Here is a 16,213-nt window from a genome sequence, read left to right as displayed (position 1 = left end):
TTGCTTGGCGACACCTCGGCAACTTTTCTGTCGCTGTCGCCTCAGTGAGCGGACTCCCATAAGACTCAATGCATTTAGCCAGAGCAACAAGATAGTTGCCCGACAAAATGTTGCCAGTGAGCGGTAGGCCTTACGTTTAGGCTTAGCAGTTTGTAAGCCTCATCGCTGTCCACCTTGTGGGGATAAGGTTAACCAACGTGGCCTGCATGGCCTTTCATGCATGAAGAGCGCTGGTAGATCGCCCGACATTCCTCTGTAAATGATATAATACTACGAGCCCTCAACACAGCTGGATTTCCTTCAATACGGGAACCTTCTGGTTGCTGTCGTTCGGATGGAAAGCGACCGGATGGGATGACACTGGTTCCATGGATTTAGAGGTAAATGTTTATTGTGGGACTTCATACATACGCTCATTCAAGTCTCCCTCTGTCAGTAATGAACGCTGGAGCTGTTGCTAATCACAGAGAAGCTGAAAAGCAAAGAAAATACAACAACCTTCTCGAAAAGTTTGTTTTCACTCCAATCGCTATTGAAACAAGTGGTGCTTGGGGTGCAAGAAGTCTTGAATTCATTAGGGAGGTAGGAAGACGCATTTCTTGTGTTTCCGGCGAAGTTCGCTCCACATCCTATCTAATACAGCGCATATCCGTTTCTATCCAACGTGGTAACGTCTCGTCGGTCCTTGGCACTTTACCACCTGGCAAGAAACTAGATGAGGTGTTTATACTCTGAGAAGAATTGTCTTTGTAGAAGAACGTAATCAGAATCTAATTGCTTGATATTGTAAAGATTTTAAATATATTTGAGATGACAGGAAAAAAAATAACAATTAAAAATTTTAAAACAATGATTTTATAAAACGTACTAGAAAGAAAAGATAATTTCTTTCGTGAAACAAAATGAGAAATGTCAATATAACTAGAAAAGCATTGAGTGCATTTTAATCTTTGAGTGACGTTCCTAATATGCATACAAGTTTTGGCCTTCGACCTTAGGAGGCACGCAACGCTTTTAGCTTTATTGTAATTTCATCATCTTACTTCATCAAATAAATTATTTTCTCTTTTCTACTGCGTTTTATAAAAGTATTATTTTTAAAAAATTCTTTTACCGTTATCTTTCTTTTCACACTGTCCTTATTTACTCACATTTCCGTTTTGGTCAAGCCCCTATATGTATCAATAAGTTTAATTATTGCACACGCTTATGAAAGTTATATATACCACCACGTTTCTTCACATCCATTCAATCATTTATAAAATTTTCATTAATTTTTCATTTACAAATTGTATTCAAATGTGAAAAAATCAAGTGATAAATATATTTAGAAATCGGTTTTCTTGCTGTGCTTGAATATTTGGAGTATCATCTTTCATCACTGATAGAGAATCTTTATAAACATTGTTAAAAGCACATGTCTAGCGCTTTGCCGTTATTTATCTATCTATTTCACCCTTTATAGGATGTAACGCTTGAGTGATAGAAAAACTTGTAACTAAGTTTCGTTTTCACGTTTTCTAGTCAAAGCTTACATTGATTGGGCAACAGTAAAATTCTCATATATTATTTACACATGTAAGTTAATTATATTCTTTCCTCTTTTTACTAAGAAAAGTTTGTCATGTAATATTATTGCCCCTACTGAGAAAAATCCGTTCTCCGGACAGCGGTATATTGTACTAATGTACGAAACCCTCTTGCTTACTACAGAAATCAGTACGCAGTAGCGTAGCCAGGATTGTTATTTGGGGGGGCCTTAGTGTTATATATACGTTTGTTCCGTCAGAATGTTTAGTTTTAATAATAATAATAATAATAATAATAATAATAATAATAATAATAATAATAATAATAATAATAATAATAATAATAATAATAGGTTTTTCTTCGTTGCTTCTCAATTGCTGTTTTTGCACACAACACTACTATAATTTTTTCGTTCTAGGCGTTTTTCCAAAATGTTTTGCAAGTCTTCCCCTGAATTAATATCTTGTTTACATTTTTCTCTGTTGTTTTTTGGTTTCTTTGCACATTTTCCTCACCGAAATTAACACAATTGCCTTTTTTCCGCTTTAATCGCTTTTGTAAAACGTTTTGCGACATTTTGCAATTGCAAAGGAAGTTCTTATTTCGACACCCTGAACTCGTCTAACTTAAGCAAATCTTCTGAATTGCTCTAATTGATCAAACATCAGATATTGCTGTGAGATAGTAACATGCTACAAATGTTTATTATTGTTTTCCACCCTCCCCTGTTAACATTTTTTCCTCAAATTTTTTTATTTGAATGAAACGAAAACATTACCTTTCCTTTCTTTCATTCAGCTTGTCTAGAAACTGTTTAGTGGCATGTTATGTTCTGAAATAGAGTACGTGGAAGGCAATTGTTGTTTTTTTTTTAGAGAAAAAAATAAACATCGAAGCACCAAAGTAAATTGTCGGAATCCTTGGGGGAGGCTAGGCCCTCCTGGACCCACCCCTTCCCTACGCAACTGTCAGTACGTAGTATACGTTATCTATATGCTACATATGCATTGCCCTTAGATGTTACAACATGCCGTTGCAAGATGTCTGACATCTAACAATCTTCCGTACATTACATACATATACGTGTGTTACATTCGTCAGCTACGTGTTATATACATCCATTTGTATGTGAGATCCTGAGCGCCTATATTGTTTCATGCGGGAAGAACGCATAGATGGAACACTTATACGGAAAGTATTATAAAACATGCTTTTTCAGCTATACATTTGCTGTACGTTAAGTCCAAAAACTACAGGATTTACATATGTAACATACGTTTTTACGTACGCCACATACGATATTTTTCTCAGTGCCGTTTCTGATTCTGATTTAGAAATAATGTTTCTTGTTTGGGAAAATAGCTTTCTTAGTACGTGGCTTTAGATAATATCATTTTGCTCAAGTAATACCTTATCTTAATTTTAGAAAACAAGTGCTGTGGAATAAATGTGTAATTAACATGCAGAGACTTCCAATAAACTATGGACAAAATTTACTTTTTATTTTCTTTTTTCTTAGTATATCAAACTGTTTGGATGGAGTTATATCATGAATTGATATATAACGTTTAACGTGGCATGTAGTTAAAGAAAGTTTTTCATTATGAAATTGTATGACATTTATTACTGACGCTCCAAATCTACTAGCTACTATTCCTGTGAAAAATACATCTTCTAATCTAAAAAGTGTAAGATTGGATGCAGTGTTATATAAATTTTCTACCAGTTCACCTGTTATTAAATATGCAGGACCTGTTACAAAATTTGGATAGTATTTTTCAGGATACTCTTGCCAGGAAACACACCATTTAATTTTCGGATCCCTGCACGCCTTCCATTTTTTTGCTAATCGTCCAAATATAGTGTTCTTTGCATCTTTGTGATTTTCTATGAAATCAATTAACAATGGCACATTAATGTACATATCATCGTCAGTCTTTAACACGAAACGTGCTCTGGAACAATAAGAACTGAACCATTCAAATATACTCATTACTTTTAAAGTTAAATTAAAGTAATGGTCAATAAAGTGTCCTTGTATTATATCACCAAATTGATCACTTTCAGCAAGTATTGCATTTTCTGTATCATTGGTCACGATGTCACTGTCATTCTGAACTGTAGTGTAAGAAATATCACTGGATAACGCTAGCACAAAATACACACGAATATTCTTAGTACTGGGAAGATTTTCAGGATTTGCCCATGTTTTTCGAATGGCATTTCGTGCTTCAAAATGGTCAGGTGCTGACAGTATAAATATCACAAGAGTTAAATCACTTCCTTCATTCGGACAGGGTGTTCCTATAATTTCATATCCTCCCATCCATCTGACATTTAGATCATATCCTTCCAAAAATGTTACATTTTCAACATCATGCCGCTCCAAGTGTGTGACACTTCTAGGGTAGTCGGTGTATCCTAAAGAAAAAACGAAAAGAAAATGTATGAGTTTCTAATGCGTTGGACAATTACTAGTGAATTAATACTTTCAAAGATTTTGTTTATTTATTTATTCTCAGCGTTATGTACACAGTGCACAATTAGAAAAAGAGACTGAGTTTTTTTGCTTCAAAGTTAGTTTTTATACGGAAGTTCTTCATGGTGATTACTTTGAGAACACATGGAGAATTTCGAGCTCGATTGGTCGCTAGTGAGGCGTATGACCTGCCTAAGTATACTCTGATGTTGTGATATTTCGTCACCGTTTCAACAGTGGAACAAAGAGATAATATAAATTTCTGTGTGTCCCTAGTAAAAACTCCAACGGAAATATCTGAGAAACGGAAACGTTTGATAATGGTTTGTGCAAACAACCGCATTTCTCGTTACCGTGTTTTCAAAATGGCATACAGTAAGATGTCCAGTGCTGGCAGGAAGTCTATGGAAGATGACGAGAGTCCAGTAGGCCAATCGAATTAGAATTCTCCTATATGGTCCTCATAGACATAATTATAATGATATTTTTCCATATGATTGTTGTATTGTTTTCCTTATTAACATACTAAAAGACTTTACTAATCCGACTTGTGTTAAGGCCGCCATTTTGGAAAAAACGATGGACGAAAAGGCACCTACATTCAATGTCCTTCTAATTTCTCAAAAGCAGTTACTTTAGAAAGAAAATGAACTGAACCAATTTAGAAGAGCTGAAAATTTCCTTTCAAATGAAGATTTAAATTGTTTCCAAGACTCAGCATTCTTCAGAAATGACAATCACTTTCCAGAACATTATATGAAACACATTTGACAGTTTTATGGAAATGTTGAAATACTTTTAGTATTAATGGCCATCTTCAAATGATGCTTTCATTATTAAAGGTGAATTCTATGATACAGCTTGTTTCTTGATAATCAACGAAATGCTGCTCTCCGCTACTACAACCTCCATTACTAAAGCTATGTTTTGTTTGTGTTTTGCCATTTAAAAAATGAAAATACGAATGCTATTTATTTCGTTTTTCCATATGTTCGTACAGTCCTGTCTTTAATATTAAGGCTATATCTAAAGAAGCTAGCACTGATTAAAAAGAAAAAAAGAAAAGATATGGCCACATAGTTTGGAAATGGGGAAATGGCACCATGATGACATAGCACCGAAGATCGCACCCGATTCCACACAAACGCCATTGGAATTGCTGCACTACAGGAAGATATGCTGTTGAAATTTCCGCATTATGTAACATGGGACTTCTACTTACTATGGTCATTCTATCATATGCCCCTTTTGGGGGTGACTTCTATATCAAGTCCGTCCGTTGCTAAATGCTGTGCATGCTGTGGTTTACTCCCTACTGTACATTTGTTCCTTCTGCAGTATTGTTGTTGTTGTATATTTGTTCATTCTGACATCCTGTACGACAATCTTTGCGAAATTCAAGAATCTCTCTTTGAGACATAATAGGATTAATAGCAAATGTTTACCGATTTAGCTTCTTTCAGCTATTCATTCTTCTGAAAATCAATGTTCACTAATGGCTTGCTCACCAAAGCATTATCTTTCACAAAACGACCAGCTAAAGACAACACAATGGCATGGAGGGAATCGTAAAGGAAAGGAGCCTCTCCCTGAACTTCGCGTAAAAATGGTTCAACAGTCTTTGTTACTGTTGTGAAAAAGCCTAGTTTTGCACCAAGCAACATATCACTTATGGAATTTCTTAAGAGTATCAAAGCTCTTACATCCTGGTACTTTCCTCTCGTCAGCAGCCCGCTGCACGTATTTCATCACGTGAGGTAATATTTTTACGGCTCTGGTAGCAACCTCTGAATTTTCCGTCCATTTAATGCTGCATTTTTTTTTTTTTTTTTTTTTTAAGAAACAGAACATCCTGTGAATTTTATGTAATCTGCTCGACGAGCTGGAACGTCTTTGAGTACATTATAAGAAGCCTTCAGATATTCTTCAAAGTTCAAGAATGTTGCTTGCATGACAGCTTTGAAAGTATAATTCATAGTATGCACTACTTCACACAACTTCCATTATCAAGGAAAACTGGATCTGAAGGTCAAATTGCAAGATCTTTCTGCAAATCACTTAGAAACTTGAAATTAACATGACGGCCATCATATGGAAATTTGAACCATTTTTTCAGGTCTATACCTAAGACGCCATTCTAAAACTTCCTTCAATGTCTGTACGTACACATTAAATGTCCGAGGGAAACTGAATTCAAAGACGAGAGTTTAACGTTCCTTTTAGCAGTGAGGCTATATGAGGCGGGACCTACTGATTAACGTGGAATTCGAACCACATGAGCTCCCGCCGGGAATCGAACCCAGGTCTCCCACGCCAAAGGCGCGTACGCTAACTGCTTAGCCACGAAGGAGTTCCAAACTCAGTTTTTATTTATGTCCCAAAAACCAATCGTGACGTCCATTTGCTACAATTGTGAGACTTTGTTAAGGCTTTCATCAAATCCAATAACGTAATGACTGCAGTTTTGTAGTTCATTGAGGAGATCACTTTTAAAGAGTGGCCAAAGCCTAAGACCAATGTTATAAGCTAACTTCGTACTTGTAATTGCATCTTCCTACAAATTTCGCTATCAAGAAGTATCAACTAGAAATTTACAGCAGGTCTTCCTTTAGTCATGTAACAGTTGACTTGCCTTGGCATAGCAGAAGAATATTTGCAACCATGATATTGGCTAGCTGAAGGACACGGGAACAGCATTGGCTCCGCTCTCTCCACTAGCACCGAAGTACTGTTCGATTAATTATCGTTGTGAGTGGGGGGCTGGGCCAGAGCCTCCAGAGACCGAGATGATTTTGAATAAAAAAAAAGAGAAGCTAAATGGCTAGGAAGGTAGTAAATAGTTATATTTTCATCGAAGCAGAATTTCCGGGTTTTCTCAAAATTCCCTAACTTTTCCCTGACATTTCCCGGTGTTTGTAAATTCCCGGACTTCTCCATGTTTTCCCGGTTTTCCAGGTGGGTGCCCACCCTGGTTGAAGAACAATGCTGTGGAGGCTCAGGGCAGCAGAATCATCTTCAACGGTGAGAGGTGGGCAGATTTGAGGCCTACTCAAGGGGGACATAAATTGCATCCCACCTTCCCCCGCGGCAATCGGACACAACTTATCACATTTCTCCCCCAAAACACATTTCAAATCCGATTATTTGGGGGGACAGTCCCCCAGTTCGAACATTGGATGGGACATGTCCCCCTCATGCCCCCGGGATTTGCGCCAGTGGGTATAACCCAGCACAGCCTCACCCGGTCACTGCCTGGTATACATATGTAGCGGGTAAACAAGGCATTTTCGCACCGAGTGACTATCACTACGATGATTAGCGATCCACAATTAGTCAGGGTACCAATTTTCATGAATATCTAGTTGTCGCGGTTTGCATATATCCCTTGTAAGCAATGTAGAAATGAGTTATGAAGAATGTGTATTTCCTGTGATGAAGAACATTGTTAAATCTACAGTCACTTTATAATGGGAATTTTTCACACAACAAATGCAAGTATGGTGTTGGAGGATGAAAAATATAAAAGCTAGAAAAATAAAGACTCTCTTACAGTTTATAATGATTGTAGGAAAGTATTGCATACACAAGGAAAAAATAGCATTAGAGCTAACGTTAAGGAAGGCGAAGCAGGTACGAGCAGATCTCCTGTAAAGAAGAAATTAATGTCATCTGAATCAGGGCCGTGTCATGGGGGGGGAGAGCGGAGCAACGGCCCCGGGCGCCGAAGTAAGAGGGCGAAAAATTCGGGAGAAAAAAGAAAAAAGATAGGAAATATTACTTGGAATATATGTATGGGGGCGCCGTCGTATACTCTCGACCAGTTCGCTGATTTTCCACGGCACGGTCCTGATCTGAATAATATTTTTACTTCAAGAAACTGTGTCTGTTCTTTTGGAGAAGAATATAGCAAAGAATTCTATGATTCTTTTCCATTATAGGATTCCTATAAGATTCCTATAAAAAGATGAAGGAAAGTTTGAAAATTAAACACACTAACATTTAAAGAAGAACTGCTACAGAAAGTTGCTGAGAGAGGATATAATTAAGGAAGATCATAAGGCGTGTTTCGAACAAGTCGGATTAAGAGTGAAAGAAGGACGATAACATGATATATCCATAACCAAATTAGTGGCCGGAGCCAGTGCACTTCTTAAGCTATTTTGTACTAAATTAAATGGAAAAGAGTAAATGTATCATTTTTTTGCAATACTAATTCGGGTGTGATCAATTCGTAACCTCTGTGGCATTCTCGAGCTATGTGACTATGTTTTCTTTTTTCTTCTAAAAATATCATTGTTTGAGTAGAAGCCATGACCCCTTGGGTCCCTTAACGACAGGATTATATGAACATTTGAAAGAACGAAATAAATAGCATTCGTGTTTTCATTTTTTTTTTTTTTTTTTTTTTAATAACAAAGCATAAAATGTAGCTTCGGTAGTAGAGGTAGTAGAGGATGGGGGATTAGTATGTGAACTATCCAAATATACTTCTGTCAGAACCTCCGATACTTGCACAATCATTTTTAGAGAGGCTGTTTTGGGGGTACTTGATCACTCTCCACCTACCTCTCTAAAAATTGTGCAAGTACTGAAGCATTCTTAAACATGGATATTTGGATAGTTCACATACCATTTCCTCTGTGATGTATTGGCCGGTCTACGATAGGTCCCATAGCAGTGCAGCTATAACTTGGAAACTATCCATTTTTGAGCATAGGTCTGTAAGAACTTTTTTTATTATTTTGATGTGAGGAATCTGTTTCCAAAATATTGTGACATATTTTTGTAATACCCTGTATAGTATGGACCGCTTAGATACCAAGTGCTGTAACTCTAAAATGGAAATTTTGCAGTAGAGAACTTTGAAGTTCAATATCCTATTTAAAAAATCATATTTATTTTATGGTATGCTGAACAATGACACTTCTCATGCCGTACCATGCAACATGGAGGAGGGGGAGGGGAGAGAGAAATAAACTCATCGAAAATTAGTGGACAATCCAGTTTTTGAGGTCACTGAGATGAACCGTGGCACTTCCAGTGCTGTTTAAATCCAAATTCAGCTCCGCAACTTGGGGAGGGGGAGATATATAAAAATGATCGAAAATGGCCGATATCAGAGATCGCTTCAGTAATAAGAAAAAGTGACTGACTAACGGAACATACAGGGCTGTTATAAAGTCCTTCCTATAAAACAAATGCTTGTAACTTTTTAAAAAAATAATGTTGTTGCAGTGAAATACATTTTAAATTGTGCGGTGATCTCTAAATTTTTATTGACAACACTATCACAATGATTAGGTTGGTTAGGGCCGCGGTGGCTCAGTGGTAGAGCGTTCACCTCTGGCGCTTGGGGTCCCGGGTTCGATCCCAGCCCCCGCCAAGTGAACTTTGTGGTGGACAAACACCGTGTGCGTGGGTTTTCTCGGGGTTCTCCCGTTTCCTCCCACTTCCTTCATTCCACCATTTCACTCATTACTCATCTTCACCGTCTCCTTTAGCCTAACCGGCATAACCGTGGGACGTAAAACTCAAAGATTTCATTTTTTTCATTTTTGATTAGGTTGGCAGCACTGGTGACAACAAAGGTCATGAAAATGGCGGAGTGTGTGTATGTGTTGGTGTGCAGAACTCAAATCAAGTTTGTTGGTGCAGCGAAACTTCAGACGAGTGTACAAAAATGTTCCTCCTGATGTCAGGAGTATAAAGAGTTGGCACTGCAAGTTTCTGGCTACCGGAAGTGTTTGTAATATGCGAAGATGTGGTCGGCTGCCAGTGAGCCCAAACACGGTGCGAAGAGTTGCCGACAGCCTGGAGAGAAGTCCGAGAAAATCGATTCCGCGGCGGTCACTGGAGTTGGGAATTTCTCAGTCAACATCGCGCAACATAATGTGTAAACATTTGGAAGCCAAACCGTACAAGATTAAATTTGTGCATGAACTGACAGAAGATCAAGACACGAGACGAGTTTTGTGAACTAATGCTGAAATTACTGGATGACAGGGAACTTCTGCAGTTACTCATGTTGTCACATGAAGCAACTTTACATGTGTCATGGAGGGTAAACAGACACAACTGTCTTGTTTGAGGAATTGAAAACCTCATGAATATGAAACGCACGAAAGACGGAGCCCAGCCAGGGGCGGATCCAGGACGGACTTCTGGGGGGCGGGGGTTGTAATACTGCTACTTAGAGCTACTTTTAAGAGCTCCAAACTCTGTTTTATTTATATATAAAATAAAAAAGTTTCCTCTTCTCGGAGGGGGGGCGATCGCGGCGATCGCCCCCCCCCCTGGATCCGCCACTGAGCTTAGCTGGACGTGTAGCGATGATGGCAACGGTGTATCTATGGCTGATGATACAAAATGTAAGTCTCAATAAAGATCTTAACATTTATTTTACTGTAATATCGTTATTTTTAAAAAGTTACAAACTATTGTTTTATAGCAAGGACTTTATAACAGCCATGTGCAGTGATGAAAATTTTCCAAGTCATAAAAACATACACCAGTTATTCCTACATTGTTGTTTAGCCGTGATGTGAGATGGAAAGTATTCCTCTACATTTTTCCGGAAAATTTTCCGTTCTAAACAAATATCACTGATTAAGTAACAATTCCTCAGTAATCATAAAATTGATTGGATTCACGTATAGAAATGTTAAAAAGTGAAAGATCGTTTAAAGAATCTGAAAATTTTAATGGTTCAGATAGTTTTCAGTAGTATGTAGGAACAAGTGAAACAATTTTTCATGAATCGAAAAATTGTCTGTCCTGTATGGAAAAATCGAAAAACTTTGAGTCGGAAAATTTTCATCACTTTTAAGCAAAAAGTAAAACAACTTTTTGCGAATCGGAAATTTCTTTTGCTCTGTAGAAACAAGTGAAAGGAACTTTCATAGATCGGAAAATTTTGCCATGTAGAAACAAGTGGAAAAATTTTTCATAAGCCACAAAATTTTGGATATTATGTATAGTGATATTAGGTGGAAAATTTTCCACTATATTTATTCCTATAAAATTCAATTCCTGTAGAGGAAAGTTAGACAGCAACCAATTTAATTTTCCAATTAGCTTTCGGGAACCGAAAAATGTTCTAATATTTCAAGTTGGGAAGTAAAAATTTACATAATCTCTCTCTCTCTCTCTCTGTATATATATATATATATATATATATATATATATATATATATATATATATATATATATATATATATATATATATATATATATAAATAAAGTGCAGGAGTTCGTAGAGAACAAATATCCCATTCCAATATTTAAAATGTGACAAGAAATCGAAAAGAAACCTTTCTAAATTTATCAAATATTTTAAAACCAGAAAATTCCACTTTTTCTTCACATGTAGGCCTGCCTATGTAATGAAATAACTACATAAAAGTTCCTTATGAAGATTATTTTTGTAACAGAAAATAAGAAGAAATGCTTTGATTTGATTGTGTTTAACGTCGTAATTCATAATTTCAATATTGGAATTTTGTATAATCAACAACTTAGAGCAGATATTTGTATTGTAAAACTACATTATTACGCATAAAAACGTATTAGAAATAATACCAATTCAATAGAAAAGTACATATCTATAAAAAAAGATTATATATATATATATATATATATATATATATATATATATATATATATATATATATATATATATATATATATATTGTAAATTAAAATTAAATTTCTTGTTGCTTTTAGAACGCAAGCTAACAGTGCAGCTTTTAACGTTTCTTTTATTATTTTATTGAAAGAACAACTATACAAATCAGCTTCCTTATTAGTTATATTTCACTTTTTCATCTGAATGAATATATGAATAAATATTTTTTTTTTTTCAGAAAATGGTCATTATTTGTTTTCATGAGTTACTTAAATCCAAGTTTTGAGTAGTCAAAAATTTACAGTAGGCACTTTATATTATATCTACTTATTTATAAATGTTACAGTATGTAAATCTAGAAAAATAGTAAAGCTATGAGAAAACTTAGACTTACGCATATAAAACTGACGAAATATAATTTTGTGAGATCAAAGGTGGATTCTGAGGGAAGAACGCATTGAAGTTTTTGAAACCTTTTTGAAGAAATAAAGAATCGTTAGATTTTCACTTTATGAAATTTTTAGACAATATTTATTACCAACAAATTTTACGGCTAAACAACGATGTAGGAATAAGTAGAGAATGTTTTTATGAATCGGAAAATATTCATCACTTTTAATAAATTTAAATTTTACATAAGAGAATGGGATATTTGTACTCCACGAACTCGATGTATGTTTCCTGCACTGTACAGACACACACAGAGATAGAGAGAGTTGAATTGAGTTGATTTTGAGTTTAACGTCCCTTTCAGCAGCGAGGCTATATGAGACATTACCTACTGATTAACGAGGAATCCGAACCACATGAGCTCCCGCCGGGAAACGAAGCCAGGTCTCCCATGCCAAAGGTGTGTATGCTAACCGCTTAGCAACGAAGGAACTCGTAGAGAGAGAGAGAGAGAGAGAGAAACACTATGTAAAATTTTACTTCCCAACTTGAAATATTAGAAAATTTTCCGGTTCCCGAAGGTAATTGGAAAATTTTGCTGACTAACTTTCCTCTACAGGAATTCAACTTTGTAGCTCAATGTGTAGTTAAATAAACATAATATCCAAAATTGTCCAGCTTATGAAGTTTTTTTTTTTTTTAACTTGTTTCTACATCGCAATGGGATTCATGAAAAATTGTTTCACTTGTTCCTACATAGTACTGAAAACTATCTGAACCATTAAAATTTTCAGATTCTTTAAACGATCTTTCACTTTTTAACATTTCTAAACATGAATTTAATGAATTTTATGATCACTGAGGAATTGGTACTTGATCACTGATATTTTTTAAAACGGAAGATTTTCCGGAAAAATATAGTAGAAAATTTTCCACCTCACATCACTAGCCATGTGTTACTATTTTTTCTTATTTTAACCCAGAGAAGTGGGTAATTGACATTAGTTAAATATAAATTAAAATATGGAAATCACCAAGTAACAGAAATGCGCCACGTCCAACCAGTATAAATATCCGATTCTACCAGTCGCCTGCACTTCAAGAATTGAAAGTACTTTAAATATTAATACAACTTACAATTTCTAATCTTCACTCACGAACATAGCTGAGAGCTTATTATTCCTATGTAACTTAATTCACGAGAAATTAGGTCACAAATCACGATTTGAAAGTCGTTTTTGTGCGTTTAATAAAATTGCAACTCACTACCACTATAGTCACAGATTGCAGAGCTATCCTATTTCCTATTTTTTCCTATCAAATGATCGATTTTCGTTGATTTTGAACTATTGTTCCTTGTTTTCTTTCTTCCTTTAGAGTAAAGTACTAAATATTTTATGCTGTTATAGACGGAAAAGAAATTTGGAACATACTATTATTACTCACTAAGTTGAAATGTTTTTAAATAAAATCCCAGACAGACAAAAAGAAGGAAACTTCATTTTTTAGCTTCAAGAAAGTTACATTTTAAAAAATGTTTGTATTTTATTTATTTATTTTATTAGCCCCTGTCAAGATGTTTCCAAACAGTTAACAGAGAACATACCAACAAATATATACCTATAGCTCCAACAATTTGATCACATCGTAAATTTCAAAATGGGTAGGCGATAATAAGGTACTTTTCCCTATATATGGTTCATATCCCACTTTAAACTATAGTGCCAATTTCCTAATATCACCTTGGAACTGGGGTGTCAACTCCGAGCAAATAATAGTGCACGTTATCCCTGGTTCGATTCCCAGTGAGAGAGAACAAAAACTTAATTTCACTGTCATTCACTTTCATTAATCGTCTGTCTCTTTTAACCTAAAAGGCAGAAAAGTGGGACGTTAAACTTAAAAAATCATTTCATTTTTCAAAGAAAATAATAGGTCTACCGGTACTGTCAGTTTTGTGGTCAATTAGCTAACACGTGCGCTTTCCTTGCATATAGTTTAGAACCTTTTTTTTCTGTGAAAGCCGAAAATATAAATAAAAACCTAGGAAGTAATTCGGATCTTGTGCTTTATATGTAGGTCTTGCCTCGTATATGCTCGATACAGAAATGGGATGTTACTCGTCCTGAATCAGTCCGAATAAACAACAAAACTAACAATTTTAAATCCATACTTGCTTACACGATGTTTAAGTTTAGAAGTTTCAAAGCACACACACACACATGTTTGTCTAAGTAAATATTGGAAATTAAAGTAAAGTTTTAAAACAAAATTCAAACTTTTACTTATATTATCCGTATAAAATAAGTATCTACATTTGTAGATATGGCTGCCCGCAGTGGAGGGCAAGCAGGGGCAGGTGCCCCTCCCCTATATTCTCAAAGGGTAACAAGTTCCTGGAATTACATATCAAAACATACTAATTTGCTCTCACATACCATAGTACTATATATATAGTGATAGTAAATACTATAATATTATAGTTTGTTCACTGTAATTAATAAGGATATGTGCTTAATAATTGTTTATATGGTGTATTATGTGTATTCGTGCATCAAAGTATGTGTATATTCGCTACTGTGCATGCCTATCAGTCTTTTGACTTCCTCGGAATCGGTCTTTTGCCCAACTTGGAAAAACTACTGCGAGCGTCCCTGTTTGTAGATAATTATCTATAACGGCATTTAGCTACTACAGAAAAAGTACACAGTAATAATTTACTTACCTAAATAATTATCCAATGGTGATTCTCTGCCTCCGAAGATGCTTATGATACAAACAAAAACTAAAACTACGGTTGTTAGCGATATCAAGAAGAGAAATATAGTCTTCATTTTGTAGACCTATTTCTGTAGAAACTCCTGACATGGACATGTAAACGTTCGGTAATGCTAGCATCTGTTGTCAGAATTTCCCTTCTGAATGTTTAAAATTACCCTGTTTGATGCAAAATTTCCCTTCTGCGTCATACCTTACACTGTTCGTTTTCTTTACTACGCCTACTGACTGTTTCATCTCATCTCGTGAAAGTGTAGCTGTCATGTATGAGCCATAATTGATTTACTGATCACGTTACGTTAATTGATTCCAAACACTGATTGAAACAGGTTTCATTTTTTATTTATGTTAATGATTCAGACATTAGTTATGGGGCTGCGGTTGTTCAGTGGTAGAGTGTTTACCTCTGGTGCATGGGGCCCTGGGTTCGATCCCAGCTCGCACCAAGTGAACTTTGTGATGGACAAACACCGTGTGCGCGGATTTTCTCGGCGTTCTCACGTTTCCTCCCACTTTCTTAATTCCATTATTTCATTTGTTTATCATCATCACCGTGCTACCTATGAAAAACGTCCGCTATAACTGTGCGTCACTCGATGTTGAAATATATATCTGAATCAAGCGATTGTCAGATACCTTGTTAATGCAATTTATGATTAGAGTTGCCAAGTTTTCTAATGTCGAATTAAGGGATATTTCGACAATTACTATGCAAACTAATCCAATGTAGAAGTAGTAGTATTGTTTTGTTGAAGTTTCAGATCTTTGTTTCAGCACCGAGAATGTGTTATTATTATTATTATTATTATTATTATTATTATTATTATTATTATTATTATTATTATTATTATTATTATTATTATTCTAATGTGTAAGTGATTTAAAAACTCACCTAGAAGAGAATTGTACTGGGATTTTCATACAAATGAAAAAAAAACTAATCCATTTCATGAATTGAATGAACTTGCATGAAATGAATTTTCATTTCAAGGAAATGATTTCAAGGTTCTGACTTTGAGAAATTTTATTTAGGTCGATTTTTAGAATTCTTGTGAACTTCGACAACTTTTAGTTAGAACCAGGAGAATTTTGTTGTATTCAAAATCTGTTACAGGGCAAAGGACAGACACTTGAGTCAGTGGCATAACGCACCCCGTAGACCCGACGCTGTGGTTATTGACGCATATTTGGAAATAAATTCAAATTATAATATAGAACCCACATTACGTAACTTATATTTTTCGGTAGCCCTCTTTGAACGAATAATCCTGTTTACTCTCTGTCATGTACTTCAAGAATCTAGGTGTATCTTCATAGGTTATGACCACATCACTAGGCCAGTGGGTGCGTATCCTACCGACAGTAGTTCGTATCGTATACTTTTGTCTGTTGCTTCAGTTGCTGGGGGCTCC

The 16,213-nt window shown here is 35.6% G+C and overlaps 1 protein-coding gene across 2 annotated transcripts; it reads right to left on the bottom strand.

Moving 5' to 3' along the window:
• Nucleotides 1-2,993: 2,993 nt before the first annotated feature.
• LOC145686257 (beta-1,3-galactosyltransferase 5-like) lies at nucleotides 2,994-15,567 on the bottom strand. Of its 2 annotated transcripts, none has more exons than XM_081759373.1 (2): nucleotides 12,028-12,049; nucleotides 2,994-3,951 (listed from the first exon to the last, which is right to left on the bottom strand). In XM_081759373.1, the coding sequence occupies exons 1-2, from the start codon at nucleotides 12,029-12,031 to the stop codon at nucleotides 3,011-3,013; spliced, it is 945 nt and encodes a 314-aa protein (XP_081615499.1). In that variant the 5' UTR covers nucleotides 12,032-12,049; the 3' UTR covers nucleotides 2,994-3,010. The 2 variants fall into 2 exon arrangements, with proteins under 2 accessions (XP_081615499.1, XP_081615498.1); XM_081759372.1 differs by lacking the exon at nucleotides 12,028-12,049 and adding an exon at nucleotides 14,749-15,567 and having other exon boundaries at nucleotides 2,995-3,951.
• Between the last annotated feature and the right edge of the window lie 646 nt (nucleotides 15,568-16,213).

The sequence above is a fragment of the Thermobia domestica genome, chromosome 5 (genome assembly GCF_964235325.1).
Source record: "Thermobia domestica chromosome 5, izTheDome1.hap1.1, whole genome shotgun sequence".
Taxonomy (NCBI): domain Eukaryota; kingdom Metazoa; phylum Arthropoda; class Insecta; order Zygentoma; family Lepismatidae; genus Thermobia; species Thermobia domestica.
The sequence above is the reverse complement of the archived record's forward strand: the minus strand, read 5'-3'. Positions and strand labels throughout refer to the sequence as shown.